General features: G+C 44.6%; 1 protein-coding gene and 1 non-coding gene across 7 annotated transcripts in view; both read left to right on the forward strand.

The window, feature by feature from the left end:
• The window catches only part of LOC125623883 (CWF19-like protein 1), a 62663-nt gene extending 40818 nt beyond the window's left edge, over positions 1-21845 (forward strand). For 5 of the 6 annotated variants that reach the window (XM_048823928.2, XM_048823929.2, XM_048823931.1 and 2 more), the window contains 5 exons: positions 10071-10150; positions 12834-13043; positions 13828-13947; positions 20178-20275; positions 21537-21845. In XM_048823928.2, coding sequence (XP_048679885.1) covers positions 10071-10150; positions 12834-13043; positions 13828-13947; positions 20178-20275; positions 21537-21678 — 650 coding nt within the window. In that variant the 3' untranslated portion in view covers positions 21679-21845. The remainder of the gene's footprint in view (positions 1-10070; positions 10151-12833; positions 13044-13827; positions 13948-20177; positions 20276-21536) is intronic. The other variant, XM_048823930.2, reaches the window with a different exon arrangement.
• On the forward strand, positions 13530-13666 carry LOC125624177 (small nucleolar RNA SNORA12). The gene has a single exon (XR_007353234.1). It is a non-coding gene; the product is annotated as a small nucleolar RNA SNORA12 (small nucleolar RNA).
• Positions 21846-22209: the final 364 nt, after the last annotated feature.

Raw genomic sequence — 22209 nt, forward strand, 5'->3', positions numbered from 1 at the left:
AAGGGCAAGGAGTTACCTACAGAAGATGACAGTGGAAGATGATGTGGAGGCATATCTTCTTGCCTTCGAGAGAATGGCCCGACATGAGGCCTGGCCCAAGACCAGTGGGCCAGCATCCTCGCCCCTTTCCTGTGTCAGGAGGCCCAGAAGGCCTACTATGACATGGCTGCGGAAGCGGCTACAGACTACCCCCAGTTGAAGGCTGAGATCCTGGTGAGGTCTGGGGTGACGACTGCTATAAGGGCGTGGAGGTACCGGGATGGCAAAGCACTGAGGTCCCAGTTGTTTGACCTGATCCATCTAATGCGGAAATGGCTGCACTCCGAGATCCACAGTGTGGAGAATATTATGGAAGTCATAGTGTTGGACAGGTTCATGAGAGGACTACCTCCAGACCTATGAGGATGGGTCCGCCAAAATAACCCCTCCTCCTATGACAAGTTCCCCGCCCTCGGGTAGAGACCAAAGAATGGCCAAAGAACTTTCTCGGACTACTGCGGAAGAGTTGTGCTGGGTCAAGAGGGTTTATTCTCTACAACTGGGAAGCCCTGGAAAACTAGATGAGAGAGGAAGGCAGACAAAAAGTTGGGAACCAGGATCTTGGCCCAGAACCAAAAGGCTGCACTCGTAGGGAAGAAATCTTGTACAGCTGGCAGGGGGGCCACTCAGATAGTTGACGAGCCGGAAGCTGGATCCAATTCCATGGAGACCAATTCTGGGAGGGAAACAGAAATAGGTCCCCTTGAATTTGGGCATATTGGAACCTCCTTTGAGAAGTTTTTGGGCAGGATCAGGCCAATGATCTACTATATGATGATGTTAGAAAAGAGATAGTTGAGGTGAATGAGGTCCCAGTGGAGGGGGAAACCAAAGGCCATACTTCGTGATAAAAAGGGACCTATTATATAGAGTAGTCCGAATGCAAGAGGAAGAAGTGGAGCAGCTCTTGGTACCTTGAAGCCACCAGAGGGCAGTGCTGGACCTAGCTCATAGTCATTTTGTTTGGAGGACATCTAGGGGTAGATAAGACCCTCAGTCGAATCCTATGGGAGGTTTTTTTGGCCAGGAATTTATATGGAGGTCTGATGAGATTGCGCCTTCTGTCCAGAATGCCAGTTACATGGCCCTGACACACTTAAGGCCCTGACCACACTTAGTACCTCTGCCAGTTATTGAAGTCCCATTTGAGGATAGCCATGGACCTGATAGGCCCACTGGAGAAGGTATCCCGTGGCCATCAGTGTGTGCTCGTTGTTCTGGACTATGCCACCTGATACCTAGAAGCTGTACCCCTACAAAACACCATGTCCGAGACGATAGCTAAGGAATTCATTCAAATTTTCTCTAGGGTGGGGATACCCAAAGAGATTTTGACTGATCAAGGAATCCCCTTTTTGTCAAAGTTGATGAGGGACTTGTGTGTGACGCTCCACATACGGACCTAAAAATGTCAGTCTACCAGTCACAGACTGATGGCCTTGTCTAACGTCTTAATAGGACATTGAAGAACACGATATGGAAAGTGGTGAGCCAGAATGGGAAAAATTGGGTTATCTTACTACCTTACCTGATGTTTACTATAAGGGAGGTTCCCCAGTCTTCAACCGGCTTTTCCCCTTTTGAGCTCTTAGTTGATTGCCACTCCCGTGGCATACTGGACATTGCCCAGGAGGGGTAGAAAGAACAGCCTAACCAGGGAAGAAACATCATTGAGCATGTGATGCAGATGAGGGACAGAATAGTCCAAGTCACCCCCATAGTGCGGGAACATATGGGCCCAAAAGACCTATTACAAGCGCTAAGCAATGGTCCGGAAATTCCAGGTGGGAGATTGGGTAGTGGTGCAGGTCCTCACAACTAAGAGCAAACTCCTGGCTAGATGGCAGGAACCATATGAAGTGATAGAATCCGTTGGGGAGGTCAACTATAAGGTTTGACAGCCTGATCGCCTGAAGAGATCTACCATGTCAACCTATTGAAGCCCTGGCAAGACAGGGAAGCTCATCTGGTCACCCTAGAGACACCACGCCAAGAAAATAAACATCAGGGACAGGCTGGAATATCCCCCGAATTGACCCCTGAACAACAAGCAGAAGTTACCAATATGATTGAACAAAACCACCACGTGTTCTCGGAGAAGCCAAGCAGGACTACAGAAGTCCATCATCACAGATCCTGGAGTGAATGTTAAGACATACAAAATCCTAGAGGCAAAAATAGAGGAGATCAGGACCGAAGTTAGGAGAATGCTAGAGCTAGGAGTCATTGAGGAGTCTCATAGTTAATGGTCCCGTCCAATCGTCCTGGTACCTAAGCCAGATGGCAGCATGAGATTCTGCAATGACTTCTGAAAATAAAATGAGGTGTCCTAGTTCAGTGCTTACCCTATACCTCGGATAGACAAGCTAATTGAGTGATTGGGAAAAACTCGATTTTTGTCCTTCACCTGACCAAAGGTAATTGGCACATTCCTCTGGCCAAGGAAGCCAAAGAGAAGACTGCTTTTTCTACACCAGAAGGATTTACCAGTACACTGTCCTCCCTTTTGGGTTACGTGGGGCTCCTGCGACCTTCCAGCAGCTCATAGATAAGCTGTTACATCGACATGACAAGTATGCAACCGCTTACCTTGCTGATGTCATCATACGTAGCCCAGACTGGGAGACTCACCTAGAAAAGGTGGAAGCAGTATTGGAAAATGAGGAAGGCAGGTTTCACTGTGAATCCCTCCAAATGTGAAATAGGGCTATCAGAAACCGAATACCTTGGGTAAATCATGGGGACGGGCATTGTAAAGCCCGCCCCCAACTGAACAAGTTAGAGGTGATACAAAGTTGGCCCTGACTGATCCGGAAGAAACAGGTCAGAGCATTCCTGGGGCTAGTTGGGTACTACAGGCGAATCATTCCCCACTTTTCTACGAGAGCGTACCCTTTGACGGATCTGATAAAGGCTTAGGGCCCAGACATAGTGAAATGGACCAGCGCAACTGAAGAAGCTTTTGCCGATCTGAGGACCGGCCTCTGCAGTAATCCAGTACTAGTAGCCCCAGACTTTGAGAAAGAGTTTATACTACAAACCGATGTCTCCAAGTTTGGGTTAGGAGCCGTACTTTCTCAAATCGTAGGAAAGGAAGAATACCCAGTCCTGTTCCTTAATAGGAAGCTCCTACGCAGAGAACAAAAGTATTCTGTGGTAGAGAAGGAATGCCTTATGGTAAAGTGGGCCATGGAAATCCTCCGATACTGCCTACTTGGACGGAGGTTTACCCTCATCACTGACCATGCTTCCCCTGAAATGGATGCACTGGAACAAAGAAAGAAATGCCAGGATGATAATGAGAGAGTTCTTGTTACAACCCTTCCACTTCAGAGTGCAACACCGGTCAGGGACCAAGCATGGCAATGCTGAGGCCTGTCAACGATGCACTGTTTTTTGACCCAAGTAGCCCAAGCCCATGGTGTTGAGAGGGGGGAGAATATGTGACAAAGTCAGGCTGGACGGCTTCAAGAGGGTGCTGGAAGGCCGATATGTTAGTCCTAGAATGTTAAAGGCCCTTTTTCCTACAAGTAGAGAAGAGGTTACCTCAGGTCAATTGGAGACACTGGAATCTTTTTAAGGGTTGGCTGAGATCTTTTAAAACCCCTCCTCTGGTGAGAGAAAGGGGGGAGAGAGAGACAAGCTGCTGCCAGGTTAGTGGCAGCAGGGAAATAAGCTTATCCAGGTTGAGAGGCTGTGCTTCTTCCCAGAGGGGAAACAGCCAAACCTGAGTGCCTGCTAGGGAAAGGACTGACACCCCTGGAAAAATAACAGAACAACCCAGCGAGGAGGCAGGGAAAAGTATCCCCCTTTATTTTTGTGTTTGTGAGACTTTCCTTTTTGTTCAGTGGAGGATCACCTCTTAGGCCAACACCGAGAGCTACCCTGAAAATATGATGAAAGGAGCACAGAGAGGGAAGACAAACACTGCCCAGAGTAGGGCTGATTTACCTCAGGCCCATCACCACCAGAGGAGGAAGTGCTAAATCTGGCGAGATGAAGGAGGTGTCTTGCTGTAGCATGCATTCTACAAGATATGTTTCCACCTCGGTTGTGTTTGTTAAAGATGTCCCTGTGACATACTGTACCTCAAAGTAGCACATTGTAACCCCCATATTCATCATTCGTGTATGGTTGTGATATTTCATTCAAAGCATGCTATGTAAGATCTCATAGGAAAAGTTATGACCTGCTGAAAACCATTGTTCTGTCAAAACGTGTTCTCATTAGTGTGTATAAAGTTATGAGGCTTTGCTGTATGGCTGTTATCGAAATATGTTGTAAGTTTGGGAGTCATCCATTGCTAGTTCTCCAGTGACAACAAAGGAGGTGACCAACACCCAGGCAGGCGTTAAATGACCATTAATCAGTAGCGGAGTTGTAAACAAGGGATATACAGTTCTGTAGGAGAGTTGCACAAGCATCACACAATAGGAGGATTACTCAACTCTGTAACTCAGCAAGGCCCACCAGTGCATGTCTGGGCTAGAATTTTCCAGGCACATGAACTGAGGGAATAAAATAAGGGATAGTGGCATCATGCTTTTACCTTTCTCCTCCTCCACCTACGCTGGAAGCAACAAGAATTCTGGGAAGACTAAGACCTAAACTGAGGAGACTGATCCCAGGCTTAAAGGGAAAGCCTGTGTATAAAGGACTGTAACCTACCTACTACCAGGGCCGGATTTCCAGTTAGGCACAGTAGGCACATACCTAAGGGCGCTCGCATTCTAGGAGTGCCTAAAAGTTAAAAGTGGGTTAAAAGTTTCATTTTTTAATGGAAAACACGAAAGCCAGCTGTGGATGGGGTATGTGTGCGTGTGTGGGTGTTGTGTGTGTGAAGATGCTATGCTTAAGGGCGCATAAGGTGTCAGTATGGTCCTACCTGCAACATTCAGTGGGGTAAGAAAAGCTGCTTAATCCAAATATTGCTTAGTCTAATAAGGTTTAGGATTTAGACTGCGTACTTACCTTTTATTTTCTTTGGTACTTTTTGTGCCTACCACTTATAATCACTTAAAATCTATCTTTCAGTAGTTAAACTTATTTTAATGTTTTATCCTTACCAGTGAGTTTGTCTAAAGTATTTAGGAAATCTGCTCATCTTACAAAGGCTGGTACATGTCCACTTTCCTTTGATGAAGTGGTGAACTAATTAAAAAACTTGCATTGCTCAAGAAAGGGGTCTGGAGTGGTGCAAGATGGTATATTCCTGGGGTGCAAAGGCTGGGGCCTTGGGAGATTTGCTGGTGCCTTTCTCTGGGCGATTCATGAGTGGCTCAGGGAGCATTCTTGCAATTAGCTGGGTGTGGGGTTCCATATGCTGTTGTGTTGAGTGATCACAGCGCCTGGAGGGGTTTGCTGCTTGTCATTAGCAAACCCATTGTGAGAGACAGCCCAGGCTGGAGAGCTAAGGGGGCACAGCGGTCCTACAGTTCCAGGTTGTACCTTGGGGATCCCGTCACAGTCCCTATCTCTGAAATCTCCAGGGCAGCAGCATGGGCCTCTGCCCATACTTTCACAGAACACTATGTAATTTACCCAAGACTCAGATTCTGATGCTGTCTTCAGCTCCACTGTGCTATCAGTAATAGGCTCCACTCTGAAGCCCCAGCTCTCCATGGGGCATAATGCTGTGGAGTCCTCTACAGTGGAGCACCCATAGGGACACTACAGTAACTCCTTGCTTAACGTTGTCGTTATGGTCCTGAAAAATGCTACTTCAAGCGAAACGATGTTAAGCGAATCCAATTTCCCCATAAGAATTAATGTAAAGGGGGGGTTAGGGGATTTTTTTCCGCCAGATAAGACACCACACATACACACCTACACCCGTATAAGTTTTAAACTATTTAATACTGTACACAACCATGATGATTGTGAAGCTGGGTGGAGGTGGTGGAGTCACAGGGTGGGATATTTCCCAGGGAATGCCTTTCTGCTAAATGATGAACTAGCACTCGGCTGACCCCTCCAGGGATAGCACGTTGTTAATGTAGCCTCACACTCTACAAGGCAGCACAAATGGAGGGAGGAGACCCAACATGGCAATGGCTGCAAACATTCTCTGTGGAAACTGAACGTGATGATGAACCCACGCTATCCCACTGGAGTGCACCACTCCCTCCACTTTCCAAAGTGCTGGGGGGGTGTGCAAGACAGACACATGCACACAGTGTGTATGAGAGACAGAGAGGGAGATAGAGATAGAGAAGCATTTCCCCTTTACGTATGCTGACCCCACTCTAAGTACACTGCCTTTTTAAGTACTGTAGATAAGCAAGTTGAGACAGCAGCTGCTGCTAGCAAGCTCCCTCTGTCCTGAGCCCTGTCCTGTCGAGCCCTGCTCTGTAGATCTGGGGGAGGGGGATACCCTGACATCAGCACCCCTCTTCCTCCCCCTCCCCTGCACAGCAAGCAGGAGGCTACTAGGAGCAGTTCCAAGGCAGTGGGCAAGAGCAGTACATGGCAGTGGGGGGAAGGACACCTGAACTGCCTGGCAATTGATAGCCCGCTGGGCGGCTGCCACACAGGGAACTTAGAGGAGCTCCTGGGGGCTGCTGGCCCACCCTGGTTCCAAGCCCCCACCAGGGAGCTCCAACAGGCTGCTCTTTCTGCAAGTAGTGGGCAAAGCAGGTGACTGCCAAACAACGTTATAAGGGAGCATTGTGCAACTTTAAACGAGCACGTTCTCTAAGTGATCAGTAACATAACGAAACAACGTTAACCGGGACGATGTTAAGTGAGGAGTTCCTATACTTGAAGAAGAAAAGGAAGTTACTCCCTTGTGTAGTAACGATGGTTCTTCGCAATGTGTGTCCCTATGGTGCTACATAACCTGCCCTCTTCCCCTCTGCTTCGGCATTCCCGTCATGGGACTCTGCAATAGTGAAGGAACTGGTTCCTTTTTGCTGAGGTGGAGGCCATATACAGCCTCGTCTTCCCCTACACCACTTACCTACCCAGCATTTCAATTCCAATGGCTATACGAAGAAAGCTTATTGCTAAAGCTTCTCTTTAAGATGGATTAAATGCTTCTGATTCTGGTGCTTGTTCGGTGGCTACAGGTACTGTAACCATAGTTGATACAATGATAGGGTATGCATTTTGATTTACCACTCTGGTCTTCAGTAATGGACAGTGAAATACTGTCATTTATTTTAGCTCAACAACAGAAAAAACTCCAGGGGAAGTTTTTCAGGAAAAACTTAATTGGTGGTCCCCAGTCTTGGCTAAAATATTTTACTGTTATTAATTATACTGCATGCATTCTGTCTGGCTGGAAGTCTAGCATCATAGGTCCTATTTTTTTAAAAGGGGGACAAAGAATCCTGCTTCATAAAGACCTATTAATATGTTAGATGTGGCAGGGAAAAATTATTCCAGATTTTTGCTATCTAAACTTGAAAATGGGCTTTGGAGGTTATTTTATTACATGAAGATCAGTCCAGCTTTAGGGCTGGTAGATCCACAATTGATAATTGTTTTATTCTATATAATTTATAAATACACTGTGGTTAAGGGTACTAGATCATATGCTCCTTTCATAGATCTAAAGATGGCATTTGATTCAATTAGCTGAGACAGTCGTTGGGCAAAGTTAAGGATGGGTATTTGGTCTAAGACTTTTGCATGTCTTGGTTGCTCTACACCAGGGCAATATGGCTAAGGTGAGAACAGAGGTGGGAACAGAGTTGCTCCAGCATTAATAATTTTTAGCCGAAGTTTGGTTTAGGGGCCAAATTTCAGCCTTAGAGATTGTTCAAAATAATTTTTTGAGGAGACTTTTAATTCTCTCAAGTTTTCCCTTGGCCTTGTTTTTACATGCCAAGGTGAGGGGTTTTTTTCAGTAAGAAGTAGAGCTTGTCTTGCTTTTCTTAAATATGGGTCTAAGATCTGCGCTCTTCCCAATGATAGATTGCCACATCTTTGCCTTCAGGAAAATGGAAGAATAACCTGTGTATTCCTTATTTCCATGGTATAAAACTCTTCAATTTATTATTGCAACACTGGGTTTTTCTGTTACGTATTGTTGATATTTTTTACTCAACATAATCAATTACTCAGACGGAAACTGAGATGTTACCCAACAACAAGCTCTGGCTGTGATTCTAAATTTACTTTTTGGTTTTCTACTTTGAAGACAGCTCATGTTTTTGAACTGCATTTGAATGAGTTATCAGATTCTCATTTATGTAGGGCATATACTCACTTAAGATTCCAAACCATGGAAACTGCTGTCTTTCAAGGTAGATGTGGAAAAGTTCCTTCACATCTTTGTTTTTGCCCAATTGTAGAACTGTCTAGCTTCTGAGAGCACACTGGATTTTACCTCTTTTTTCTATAAAAAAGAATATCACCATCTCAAAAGATAATGGTTTTGGTATTGTCTCAATCCCCTGTTGTAATTAAATTGGTGGCAATTTTTGGCCTTTTAGTATTGTGCCAAATAAGAAGAGGTTTTATTAGGTTCTGATGGATATTTTAATGTATTATATGGATGCTGCTCTTCTTTTAGATTGTGTATGTTTTTCTTTGCATTCACAAAAGGCAATGTCATATGTGATTTAATAAAATTGAATTGATTTGAAAATACAGATATTGTGATGCAACATTCATGGTTATCTGCCTCAGGTTTACAAAAAGAAGAGCAAGCAACTATTGAATAATTGCCATTTGAGGTTCAGAATCTGCTCAGTAATAAGACTGATTAATCTCAGATCATTGGGTTTATATTCCCCTTATTTCAAAAAGAAATAACTCCATCCTCAACAGTCATTGTCCAGATATAGGAATGTTCAGTATTCCTCTTGTTTTTCATAGTATCAACATCAGAGACCACCTGAACAATTTTATATAGAGCTCTAGAGTTCAGAAGAAATCCGCTCCACTATGCTATTCTGTAGCTGCTCAATTGGGTCAGACACAGAAATATAAGCTTTGATGCGATGTTCAAGGATCTGCTTGTCTACAGTGATCAATATATACCCTTTTACTCCACACTTTGGTTTCCATCTATCTTATTTCGTGGAGGCTTGGATGGCAAGCACCAGAAAACGATGGGTCCTTCAAGTAATCAGACATGGTTATGCCATTCACTTTCAGTCCTAACAGAATGTTAGGAACCAATAGGAAAGAGCTATTTTTTGTTTTATTATCTATCATAGTGCTGCTGTATAAATCCATGATTCACCCACAGCTTGAATACTGGTTGCAGTTCTGGTCATCCCATCTCAAAAAAGATACATGAGAATTGGAGAAGGTGCGGAGAAGGGCAACGCAAACGATGAGGGGCCTGGGACAGGCTCCACACAAGAAGCGGTTAAAAAGATGGAGACTGTTCAGCTTAGAAGAGCGACGACTAGGGGGGCATATGCTAGAGGGCTATAAAATCCTGACTGGCGCAGAGAAAGTGAACAGGGAAATGTCATTTATCCACTCACATCACACACGAACTAGGGGTCACCTATGAAATTAATAGGCAGCAGGTTTAAAACAAAAGCAATTACATAGTCACACAATGTGCAGTCAGCCCCTGGAACTCCTTGCCAAGGCCAAAAGTATAACTGAGTTAAAAAAAAGAATTGGGTATGTTTCTAGAGGATAAGTCCATCAATGGCTTTTAGCCAAAATGGCCGGGGACACAACCTATGTTCTGAGTGACCTTAAACCTTAACCCGCCAGAAGCTGGGACTGGACAAAGATAGATAATTTGAAATTGCCCCGTTTTGTTCATTCCATTTGAAGCATCTGGTTGTGGCCACTGTTAGAAGGCAGGATAGTGCGCTAGATGGACTATTGGTAGACCCAGTATGGCTGTTCTGACATTCTTAAAGAGATGGGGCACTGGAAAACATAGCCCTGGCCTTCCAACCAGTTCTTACACCAAAAATAAGTACATTTACATTAACATGCATATGCTGACCTTTGAGTGCTTAGCTGTGATTCTGTTTTCTCTGTGAAAAGAATGTTTATGGTAACAGGGTTTTTTTGTTTGTTTGTTTTTTGTTGTTTTTTTTCTCCCAATAAAGATCAGCCAACTGGCCCTTGCTGGTTCTGTCTTTCCAGCCCTGAAGTTGAGAAACATTTGGTTGTTAGTATTGGCACACACGTGAGTACTTCTTAGCACATTCTTCTCATAGAAAAGTGCAATGTTGTATTGATGCTTATAATTTAAAGCCACTTTCTTTTTAACACTTGACTTTAAACTGCAATCAAAAATATCCTAAACTATACAGAAAAGTTTCAGAGTAGCAGCCGTGTTAGTCTGTATCCGCAAAAAGAAAAGGAGGACTTGTGGCACCTTAGAGGCTAACAAATTTATTTGAGCATAAGCTTTCATGAGCTACAGCTCACTTCATCGGATGCATTCAGTGGAAAATACAGTGGGGAGATTTATATACACACAGAACATGAAACAATGGGTGTTACCATACACACTGTAACGAGAGTGATCAGGTAAGGTGAGCTATTACCAGCAGGAGAGCGGGGGGTGGGGGGGAACCTTTTGTAGTGATAATCAAGGTGGGCCATTTCCAGCAGTTGACAAGAACGTCTGAGGAACAGCAGGGGGAGGGGAAGGGAGAGGAATAAACATGGGGAAATAGTTTTACTTTGTGTAGTGACCCATCTACTCCCAGTCTCTACTGAAGCCTAGCCATCACCTTCAGCCCCCAACTAAAACCTCTCCAATGCATCATCAAGGACCTACAACCTACTGAAGGACGACCCATCACTCTCACAGATCTTGGGAGACAGGCCAGTCCTTGCTTACAGACAGCCCCCCAACCTGAAGCAAATACTCCCCAGCAACCACAACCACTAACCCAGGAATTATGTGAATCAAACTTAAATCATGTCCCTAAGTAGGTAAAAGATCTCCCAGCAGGACAGTTTATTCTACTCTGCAGTTAGATAACTTTTCTTATCTTTCTTTATGGTCAGGGAACAATGGTAAGGCCAGTTCTGCACTAGAAAGATTTGCCAGTATAGTAATGTCAGTTAGGGTGATTTTTCTTTAATGATATTTCTATACATTCAAAAGCCCTCGTATGAATGCAGTTATATTGGCAAAAAAGTGTTTCTAGCAGTATCGTTTATTCTGTGTGATAAATCAGTGTAGCTGTATGGACAAAATCACATTGTTGGGTTTTTTGCTAGTATAAGGCATGACCGCATTAGGAGAGTTTGCCATTCTGTGTCACAAATCCACAGAATCAGTGCTACGCCCCAGCTTTAGAATAGTCTCTTGGAGGAATTCCTTCAATGTGCCAGAGTCCCAAAGGGATCTCACTCTTCCTTCAGGGTAGGCTACATGGCCTCACTGCCTCCTGAGACTGAACCTCTAGGTCTTCAGCACTCAGGCTTCACACTGTGAGCTCTGCTTGCCAAGTCCAGCTGAGCAAGACTCTTGGTTAGAGACTTGTACACTCTTCAGGGACTAATGCACTTCACGCAGTATTTGAAGTGACAGTCAAGCAGCATTTTCAAAACAGTAGGCTGTATTAGTCTCAGTCTGCTGGAATATAGCACTGGAATTTCTTAGGTTAGCATAGAGCCATAAACATTAAAGCGTAGTCCATGCTAGTCAACCCAGAGCAATTCACTAGCCAAGCTGTAGGGAACTCCTATTTTCAGGCTCGGTGTCTCTGACTTCCTTCCTTAGGCAGTTCCCAGGTGAAAGAGCCCATGTTTATTCCCCTACCTTATACCTCTCAGTCCTTTGCTCTCAAGCTGGAGGTCTCTGCTCAGCTTAATTCTCCTCCCTTTGGGGCATTGGTTGCTAGATGTCAGTGTCCTGGTGACTGGATTTTCCATTGTCTTCTCAGATTTTCCACTGATACCGGTTGGCCTTGGCCAATCTTTTTAATGACCCGTTCAGTCTGCTCAGACAGCTAGTCTACACACCCACACACTTATGTCTCTTAGTCTGCCCTGAGAGCAAACTTGGAATCCATTTCCGCCCACCCGTACCCCGGGTAGCAGAACAAAGTATGAGGGAAACTGCGTCACACATAGGTGTCCAAAAAAAATTATTTTTTTATTTATTTTTTAAAAATTCCCAGTTTGTCGTAAGCTACATTAACAAACCTTTTCTAGTGCAGATCTGGTCTAAGACTGTCCTGAGATGGGAACCTACTTCAGCTCTCAGTAAAATTCCAGCTCAAATCATGAGAATCAAATGCATTTCTTAATGATTAAATCTTCTTGTTTATAAGTCTTTGGTGATCTTTTTCTCTGGATAACTTTCTATCTAGTTGGAGACCATTATGTCTTGTGTAAGAACACCTGAGCCCTGATTCAGTGACCTCCTGTGGGTTAAACACTGTTGATAGCTGGCTGTTCCACTTTGCCTAAAACTGCTGCTGCTGTGGAGTATAACCCAAAATTTGAGCTGATTATGAACTATTATAGGATCAAATTAATTATTTTTTTATTTTAAACCCAACCATAAATTCCCATGTGGATTTTCTTTCAAGCTGCGTCATATGCAGAAATCCCATTTATTGCCACCCTGACTGAAGCCCAGCTCAACTGTCTCCTTGCTGGTGGCACATTGCCCTGCCTCCAAATTAATTTTTTGCAGTTCCTTACCCTTTTCTAAGTCAGCTGATAATTGACAGCCTGCTACAAAATCTTCTTGAAGTAGAGCCTGGGGTATTTTGTTGATTTTTATCTTTTGAATCTTGCAACTGTGAGCCGGGTTAGCCATGGGGGAGTTATCATGGCAAGGTCTGAGTTAGTTTGCTGTGAATAGCTTCTTATGTATTTTCTGACCTGTTGTTCTGTTCTAGTGCTATCTTGCCCTTGCCAAGGGTGGCTTATCAGATGATCATGTCCTGATTTTACCTGTTGGGCATTACCAGTCAGTGGTTGAACTTTCTTCAGAGGCAATGGAAGAAATAGACAAGTACAAATCTTCACTGAAGAAGTTTTTCAGAAGCAAAGGAAAAAGATATGTGTTGTTTGAAAGAAATTACAGGAGTCAGCACCTACAGTTGCAGGTAGGGTTATAACACACCCGTGGAAGAACACAACCAAAGCTGCTTTGAAAGGGAACAGCTCACATTTCAACCTAAGTGCAGGCCAACTCCCTTCTTTGTTTTTCCATCTTGGCATCCCAAATTGTAAATAATCGTGCGACCAGCCGCTGGGAAGCAGGACAAAGGTAAAACCCCTGTGACCACTTAAATGGCCATTTGAGTATGTTTAATTTTTCCTGTTACAGGAAGTGCTGAGAGCTGAGTTTACTGAAGGCCAGTGTCAATAGACTGGAACATTTATTATCTTCAACTGATAAAGACCAGAAGGCTTTCGTCCTGCTTTGGTTTTAACAGCTCTCGTTGGCATGTGCAGTGGGTTACTGTTCAAGGTACTGAGCTAGGCAGGAAAGCTTACAAATGTGTGCTGTAACATACAAAGCTTTGGTCAGTGTCTGAAAACATTGATGCTCAGTGACCAGTTTCTGCTGCATGGATTATGGAAGGGTGCATTGGGTGGTTTTCTACCTGGTGGATCTGTGACAGTTTCAGAGTGGCCTTAATCTACCACAGAGAGTATTGGAGGACACTCGTGAAAACGTTTCAAGAACTTTTAGTTTTCAGTTATTCTTCCCGCTCCTACAAGACAGACCTGCCTCATATGTTTAAGTCTATAGAAACAAGTGATCATGTGTCTCACATGATGACAAGCAGTACTGAGAGATGTGCAACCCCCCGTGACGGATTTATTGCCTTATCTAAGTGAATAGTATGGTTTGTGTCTTTTTCTTGTGTCCATCATCTCCAGGTGATTCCTGTACCACTCAGCTGTTGTGCTACTGAAGACATTAAAGAGTCCTTTATTTTACAAGCACAAGAACAGGAGATTGAATTATTAGAAATCCCAGAGCACTCGGATATCAAGCAAGTATGAAAAAAGACTGTCACCTCTCATTTACTTATCCTTTCTGGTTTGGCATTTCATCCAGCAGTAGCCTCACATGACCAGATTAAGCAGTCAGGAGTTGTGATACACTGCAGGCCTGATTTACCTCTTGAGGTGAAAATATTGTGAGTTGCAGGTGGTCTGCATCTCTAACATTAAGCCCTGTATGAATAATTGCTGTAGGCTGACTATCTGGGGTAGCCTTTAATTAAACATTCCTAATATGACCTTTTATTTGAATAAAACCCCTGAGGTTCCCATAGGTCAGTGCAGTTTTCACTGCAGTTTTCTGCATGATTGAATTTATATAAAAAAAACAAACCCTTCACGTTTTGTAGAGTAGTCCTCTCTCTGTTATAGTGGCTGTAAATAAAGCTCAGAAGCCAGAAATGTCTGAGGTGAGGGGATATAAGAAATAAGTCTCCATCTGGCATGCTAGTCATGTGCAGATGGCTGGCCAAATTCACTGCTGAGAAGAGCAGGTGCGGCTCCATTTGCTTCAGTGGAAAAGTGCCAGTTTATGCCAAGTGGTTGACTCTTGGAGCACTTGCCTGGCCAGAGTTTAGAAAGCACTTGCCCTTCTTGCTGGATCAGTGAGTAATAACCAACAGCAGTCTAGCTTGCTGTGTCCTTTGGGCCCATTACTCCTTGGAAACCACATTTGCAGCCAAAGTAGCAACAAGCCAAAAATTAGGTCCCAACTTTTTCTTTTAACTCTGACACACTGAGATTCATCTCAAGCAAAGCTGAGGCTTTCCTCAGGCTGGCTCAGAGAAAGCTTCTGTTAGGATATGGGAACAAAACTACTTAACTTTGTAAAGCCGCTAGATGCCATGAATAAAACCAGATCACTTTCCACAAGGAGTATTACGAGCTCTTCTGTATAGCTCTTCATGCTCCAGAGGAGTTGACTGGCTAGCTTCTGCTCAATAAATAACACAGATGTGTTTGTATTACTATGTAAGGCAATGCAAAGGTTTAATAATACCCTCTCTATGTCCAAAAGTATAAGGCCTTGATTTTCAGCATGCTGGGCTGTGGAAATTAATTATTATTTTAGTTTGGTTTCAACATATAAACATAAAGATGCTTTATGCTGGTCTGTAGGAGCCTTGACAAATTAAAACTACACTCGTTTTCGGTGATCTCTCGAAGTCGAGGTTGATCTTTCACAGGTTTTATTTTTCATGGTTCCTTTGGTGACTGAGGAATCTGATCCTTGAGCACAGGCTCGTTGGCAGACATTGCAGGTAGTGGTGTAAGACAGGATTGGGCTGCAATTGCTGCATGACAGTGGTAAACTGAGACAAAAGCACCATTAGCCAAACCAGCTGCCTTGCTGTGCACAAAACCAGACATCAGCATGAGGTGAATGTCTCCTAATTTGGGTCCTGCAGAACCCCAAACACAACATGTGCTTTAAAAATCTCAGCATCCTCCAAATGCTTTTCACCATGCACTAATGGTGAGCTTATCTGGGGGGGTTTCAGAGCAGAGGGAATGAATTTCTAAGTTGAGGCCTCCTGTCCTACTATCAGCATCCTCTCTGGTAAACCAAAGAGGCTGCACTTTGAGCACTTCCATTGATCTTATGTCAGTATCTCGCAAGGGGGAGGCATCACAAGCAGGCAAGCCCCAAGCCATGTCGGGCTTCATAAGTCAGAATAGGTGCTGAACCTCCACCCACAAGCTAATGGGCAGCGCAAGTGCAGCTCAGAGTATTAGTGTTAGGAGCTACTGGCAAGATACTCTATTTGTTTTTCAGCAGCTTTAGTTTCCAAATGGACTTATGGCACTCTAGCCCCATGTTGCCCTAGTGTAATTTTAACGAGTGGGGATCAGTTCTGGGTCCAGTTCTGTTCAGGATCTTCATCAATGATTTAGATAATGGCATAGAGAGTACACTCATAAAGTTTGTGGACGATACCAAGCTGGGAGGGGTTGCAAGTGCTTTGGAGGATAGGATTATAAATCAAAATGATCTGGACAAACTGGAGAAATGGTCTGAATTAAATAGGATGAAATTCAATAAGGACAAATGCAAAGTACTCCACTTAGGAAGGAAGGAAGTTGCACACATACAAAATGGGAAATGACTGCCTAGGAAGGAGTACTGTGGAAAGGGATCTGGGGGTCATAGTGGACCACAAGCTAAATATGAGTCAACAGCGAAACACTGTCGCAAAAACAAACATCCTTCTGGGATGTATTAGCAGGAGTGTTGTAAGCAAGACACAAAAAGTAATTCGTCCACTCTACTCCGTGCCGATTAGGCCTCAGCTGGAGTATTGTGTCCAGTTCTGGGCGCCACATTTCAGGAAAGATGTGGAGAAATTGGAGAAAGTCCAGGGAAGAGCAACAAAAATGATTAAAGGTCTAGAAAACATGACCCTGTGATGGAAGATTGAAAAAATTTAGTTTGTTTAGTCTGGAGAAGAGAAGACAGAGAGGGGACGTGATAACAGTTTTCAAGTACATAAAAGGTTGTTACACGGAGGAGGGAGAAAAATTGTTGTTTCTAACCTCTGGGGATAGGACAAGAAGCAATGGGCTTAAATTGCAGCAAGGGAGGTTTAGGTTGGACATTAGGAAAACATTCCTGTCAGGGTGGTTAAGCACTGGAATAAATTGCTTAGGGAGGTTGTGGAATCTCCATCATTGGAGATTTTAAAGAAAAGGTTAGACAAACACCTGTCACCTGGGAATCATCAAGAAAGGGATAGATAAGAAGACAGAAAATATCATATTGCCTCTATATAAATCCATGGTAATCCCACACTTTGAATACTTCATGCAGATGTGGTCGCCCATCTCAAAAAAGATATATTGGAATTGGAAAAGGTTCAGATAAGGGCAACAAAAATGATAAGGGTATGGAACGGCTTCTGTATGAGGAGAGATGATTAAGACTGGGACTTTTTCAGCTGGGAAAAGAGGAGACTAAGGGAGGATATGATAGAGGTCTATAAAATCATGAGTGGTATAGAGAAGGTAAATAAGGAAGTGTTATTTACTCCTCATAATACAAGAACAAGGGGCCACCAAATGAAATCAGTAGGTAGCAGGTTTAAAACAAACACAAGAAAGTATTTTTTCATGCAACGCACTGTCAACCTCTGGAACTCCTTGCCAGAGGGTGTTGTGAAGACCAATACTATAACAGGGTTCAAAAGGGAGCTAGATAGATTCATTGCCAGAAACTGGGATTGGGTGACAGGGCATGGATCACTTGATGATAACCTGTCTGTTCATTCCCTTTGGGCACCTGCCTTTGGCCACTGTTAGAGGACAGGATATTGGACTCGATGGACCTTTCGCCTGACCCTGACAGACCTTTGGCTGTTCTTATGGGCTAGATGAGGGATGGGCAAACTATGGCCCATGGGCTGGATCCGGCCCATCAGGGCTTTGGATCTGGACCGTGGGATTGCCTCCCGTGGTGCTGCAGGCCCCACACCGCTCTCAGAAGCAGCCGGCACCATGTCCCTGGGGCCCTGTGGGGGTGGGGTGGGTGGGTGGGCAGAGGGCTCCTTGCGTTGCCCTTGCCTCCAGGCACCACCCCCTTGCAGCTCCCATTTGCTAGGAACAGGGAACGGTGGCCAGTGGGAGCTTCGGGGGAGGTACCTGGAGGGGTGGCAAGGGCAGCGTGCAGAGCCCTGTGTTCCCCCTCCCCTAGGGGCCACACAGGGATGTGGTTCTGGCAGCTTCCCGGAGCGCCGTGGCACGGGGCCAGGGCAGGCAGGCAGGGAGCCTGTCCTGGCCCCAGTGCGAGCCGCTGCCACCCTAGAGCCGCTTTAGATAAGCAGCGTTGGGCCAGAGCCCGAACCTCTCCTGCACCCTGCCCCCCCAACTCCCTGCCCTGAGCCCCCTGCTGCACCCTGCACCCCCATGTACCCCAACCCCCTGCCCTGAACTCCCTCCCACAGTCTGCACCCCTGCCCTGAGCCCCCTCCTGCACTCTGCACCCCTCCTGGACCCCAACCCCCTTCCCTGAGCCCACTCATACACTCCACACCCCTCGTCTGCCCCAGTCCCTTGCCCTGAGCCTGTTCCTGCACACCGCAACCCCTCCCACACCCCACATTCCCTCCCACACCCCAACCTCCTGCCCTGGCCCTGCATACAATTTCCCCACCCAGATGTGGCCCTTGGCCCAAAAAGTTTGCCCACCCCTGGGCTAGATAATACTTCGTCCTGCCATGAGTGCAGGGGACTGGACTAGATGACCTCTTGAGGTCTCTTCCAGTCCTATGATTCTATGAATCTTGAAATGATGAAGGCCTGCATGACAGAAGCCACCCAACTTGGGACTTGACATGTATAGTACGCTAGCTGCCTGTCTCGCTGTGTGTGTGCAGAAAGTGGGGGTGTGCATGCAAAGTATTCATGTGAATGTACTGCAAAACAGGCCCAATGAGTTGGTAACACATTTCAGACGTACACTGTTTTCCCTTCAGTGTTCTATAAATTCATCATCTTCATCCTCATCATCAAATGCACATAGTGTACTAAGAACCATTGCTCCAGCCAGAGTGACAATGGATGATGGCATCGTACCAGACACCACAGAGTGACGTTCCCAGATCTGGCTCAGTCCTGCAAATCTTTGAATCTCTAGGCAGACCCTCAGGCAATGCCAGGTTGGGTCAAGTGTGGCACCCTTTGCACATCAGTCTGTGAGCACAGTGAGCTGGGTGTTTTTGTCCTTCCTAGTGACATGGCTGAAGAGCACGCACTGCCCCTTTTGAATGTAGTGAGCAATTGGAGGAAGGCCAAATCACTGCAAGATTATGCCATTTCACACAAACAGTTTTATGCTCAGGATTTGGCGATGATGGCGCATGTGGAATGCCTCTAGTTGCTCCAAGTCTGCTTGTAGGAAGGTCCAGGTTTCTGACCCATATAGCAGTGTAGACAGTACACAGATCTGATAGATCCTGAACTTTGTCTTCGCACAGAGACATTTTTGCATCCATAGGAGAGACGTGGACTTCATGCAGGAGACGACGAGACCTATTCTTCAGAAGATGACCAGTTTGCTGCAACCATTTGAATTCATCAGTGCTCTCCAGAGTGCTCATCCCTACCTGCACCAGGGTTCTGGTGACCCAACTTCAAGGTTCTGGACCTTGGTCTTCTTCCAGGAGACATTCAATCCCATTGTTTGGGTGCATTGTGGAAACTTTGAAGGGCAGGGCTAAGAATCTTTTGCTTCTTCACAGTGTCATAGGCATACTCTTTATCAGTGAATACCTCTTGACCAACCTTGATTCTGACATGTGGAGCCACAAAGTCCTTGTTCCCAGTTGATAGCTTGACGGGGTAGTTTAGTGGTGAGAATACAAACCTTGCTGCACACCTAAGGTTGTACAGAAACGTTGAAAGCTATGAATGTAGGCCCAAATTGGCCTAAGCAAACTCCATTTTATCCTGTGTTACTACCTTAGCTGCTGCTAATCAGGTGTGTGGTTTTCTAAGGGAAAAGAACACGTGCTACTACTATGGTATATATATTCCCTCAATCTGGACGCCACACAAACTAGACTTGTGTTACACATCAACAGACAGATGTTTAAAGTTAAACCAAATATCCCAGATTTTCAATCAAAAACTTCAGTTAAGTCTCTTTTCGCATGTGCTGATGGCTGGCAGAGATTGTTGCTCCCAGTGTGTTTTGTAGGACTTCTAATTTCCAGCCTAGTCACTAATTCCCCATGCTGTGGCACGAGGTGACAAAAGCGAAGATAAAAGCAGCTATGCTTCTGCCCTTGAACATTTTTTCTACAATAACAAGTTGAGTTAACCCAGAACTTAATTTGCTGGCTTTTGTTGATCGATTTCACAACGTTAGCCATACAGAAACATAACGTCTGTATCAGTGTTATCTTGAGTGCACAGTGTATCCCAGCAGCAGAAGACGCTTGACCCCACACTGGCAAAGTTATGCTGGTCTTCCCCCCCGCTGGCTGGCAGTTGCAACAAAATCACTTATGTTACAAGCTGTTTCTAAGTTTTCAGTTCTTTTATGGGGATTTTATATTTGAACATTTTACACTGTATGTATTTAGAAATCAGCTGCTCTGCTCACTTTCTGCAAATGATTAATAGTCACATTATTGTGCTTTTCAGACTTGGCTCAGGGAATCCAGGTTTTCCCACTGTGTGAAATGCTGGTTAATGTTTCAGCATCACCTTTATTCCCCCTCTTCTAGATTGCACAGCCGGGGACACCTTATTTTTACGTTGAACTGGATACAGGAGAGAAGCTCTTTCACCGTATTAAGAAAAAATTTCCCTTGCAGTTTGGAAGGTTTGTTTTTCCTCCTATTTAATTTTATCATGTTTAGTAGAATAAAATATACACTATACAATATAAAAGATGCTGCCCTACAGCAGTTCAGAGGGGAGCTGAGGGTACTTAGGCTAATGACCTAGAAAGGTGGGGAATTACTACCATCGTAAAACGAAATAACCCTAAACTTCTTAAGAACTTATTTCATCTGTAGAGCTCAGTCACTTACAAAAGAGGAATAAGTATTTAAAGATGGGGAAAGTGAGAGACAGAGATATGAAGTCATTTGTGTAAGGCCATGCAGTAGCATGGTGGCAGAACAAAGAATAGAATGTGCTTTAACCAGATGGCCCACCATCCTTTCTCTCCTCTATTTGAGGAATGGAGTCTGGAGTTTCATACTTGTTTGTAAAAATTCCATGTGTCTCCAGTTAGTTATGTGCTACTAGCTCCAGAGCTACTGTGTCCAAATTCCTACCCACCTTCAGATCATAAAATCATAGTACTTCAAAAGAAGAGGTTAATGTAGTGATGCAAAATCAGGTATGTATGACATCCCTTATAAAGGCATTCTCTGTGGTTTATGTTTCGTTTTCCATAGTAAAATGCCTTTTTAAAACATGAAAGATGGGTGGTTCATCTGAGTAGCAGCTTACTGAAGTTTTTGGCTAGGAATTCTGTCTGTTTATAAGTAGGCGTGGTAAAATTTGATTTTTATTTTTTTTAGTAATGACAGACATCAATGTTTATTTTTAAATGTTTGTAATTTTTTATCTGTTTAAATTTTTAGTTTCAGGAAATTATAGGGTGAGGGTTCAGACAGTTGTTTAATGCCAGTAGATATAAATTCAAAAAGTACTTTAAAACTATTAAAATACAAATTGTCAACATCACATGTCAAAATATACAAAGTAAATATCCTGAAATAAAACTCAAGCAGCATTTTTCTTTCTTTTCTTATCTGTAATTTTTGATAATAACTGATGGAAATGTTTTTTCATAGCTTTGTGTGTAATTCGTGAAATTGACATTTACCAATAAAAATCAAATCCAAGGTTATTTATGAGTGTGACTTAGTAGATCTACTCCCTTTGAACTCAACGGGAGTTTTCCTGCTGTATTCAGCATGAACAGAGCTTGTGCTTTGATATAACAAAGCCTCTGTGACAGCAGAGTTTATATGCCAAATCTGTAACCTAATTATTTCAAGTAATCTATTTGCAATTTAAAATATTCCAGGCATTGACTCGGGGGATGCTGTGTTTTGATTTTCTGGCAGGGAAGTGTTGGCAAGCGAAGCCATTCTGAATGTTCCAGGGCGAGCGGACTGGCAACAGTGTACGGCCAGCCGGGATGAGGCAGAGGCCGCTGCCAAGGCCTTCAGGGAAGACTTCCAGCCTTTTGATTTTTCTGAGCTGTAGTAATGCTGCGGACCCTGCAGACTCACGGACCCTTCTCCCTGCTTCGTCAGCGCAGCTGCCCTTGCCCTGGGCTGGGCACGGAGCTGAACTCAATCCATGCTGGGGCAAGGGGCCAGGCAGGGCGCATGCACCTTTACCCCTGCAATAAAACTTTCTACTTTTCTGTGTCACTGATTTAGTGCTTTGCAAGGGAGAGCCTGGTCTGAGGGAAGTGGGGGGCAAGGACTGGTCTGAATGGGGGCAACTCTGCCTGGAAGCAGTAAGCATGGTGGGAGCGGGGCTGTTGGTTCCAACACACACCACACCCCTGCGGGACAACCCCACTCCACTGCTAATACACCCTGACCCCTGATAGCAGCCCCCAGTAATACTCCCAAGGACTCCAGTAACCCTGACCACCAGTGCAAACAGCTCCAGAAACCCCAATAACCCCCCAGACTCCGACTGCTAACAGCCTGGTAAATTCCCCTGCACCCCGATGCTGTTGTCTTGATACCCCCCTACTGTTGCTAACAGCTCCCCATTGACCTA

The sequence above is a fragment of the Caretta caretta genome, chromosome 17 (genome assembly GCF_965140235.1).
Source record: "Caretta caretta isolate rCarCar2 chromosome 17, rCarCar1.hap1, whole genome shotgun sequence".
Lineage (NCBI taxonomy): Eukaryota > Metazoa > Chordata > Testudines > Cheloniidae > Caretta > Caretta caretta.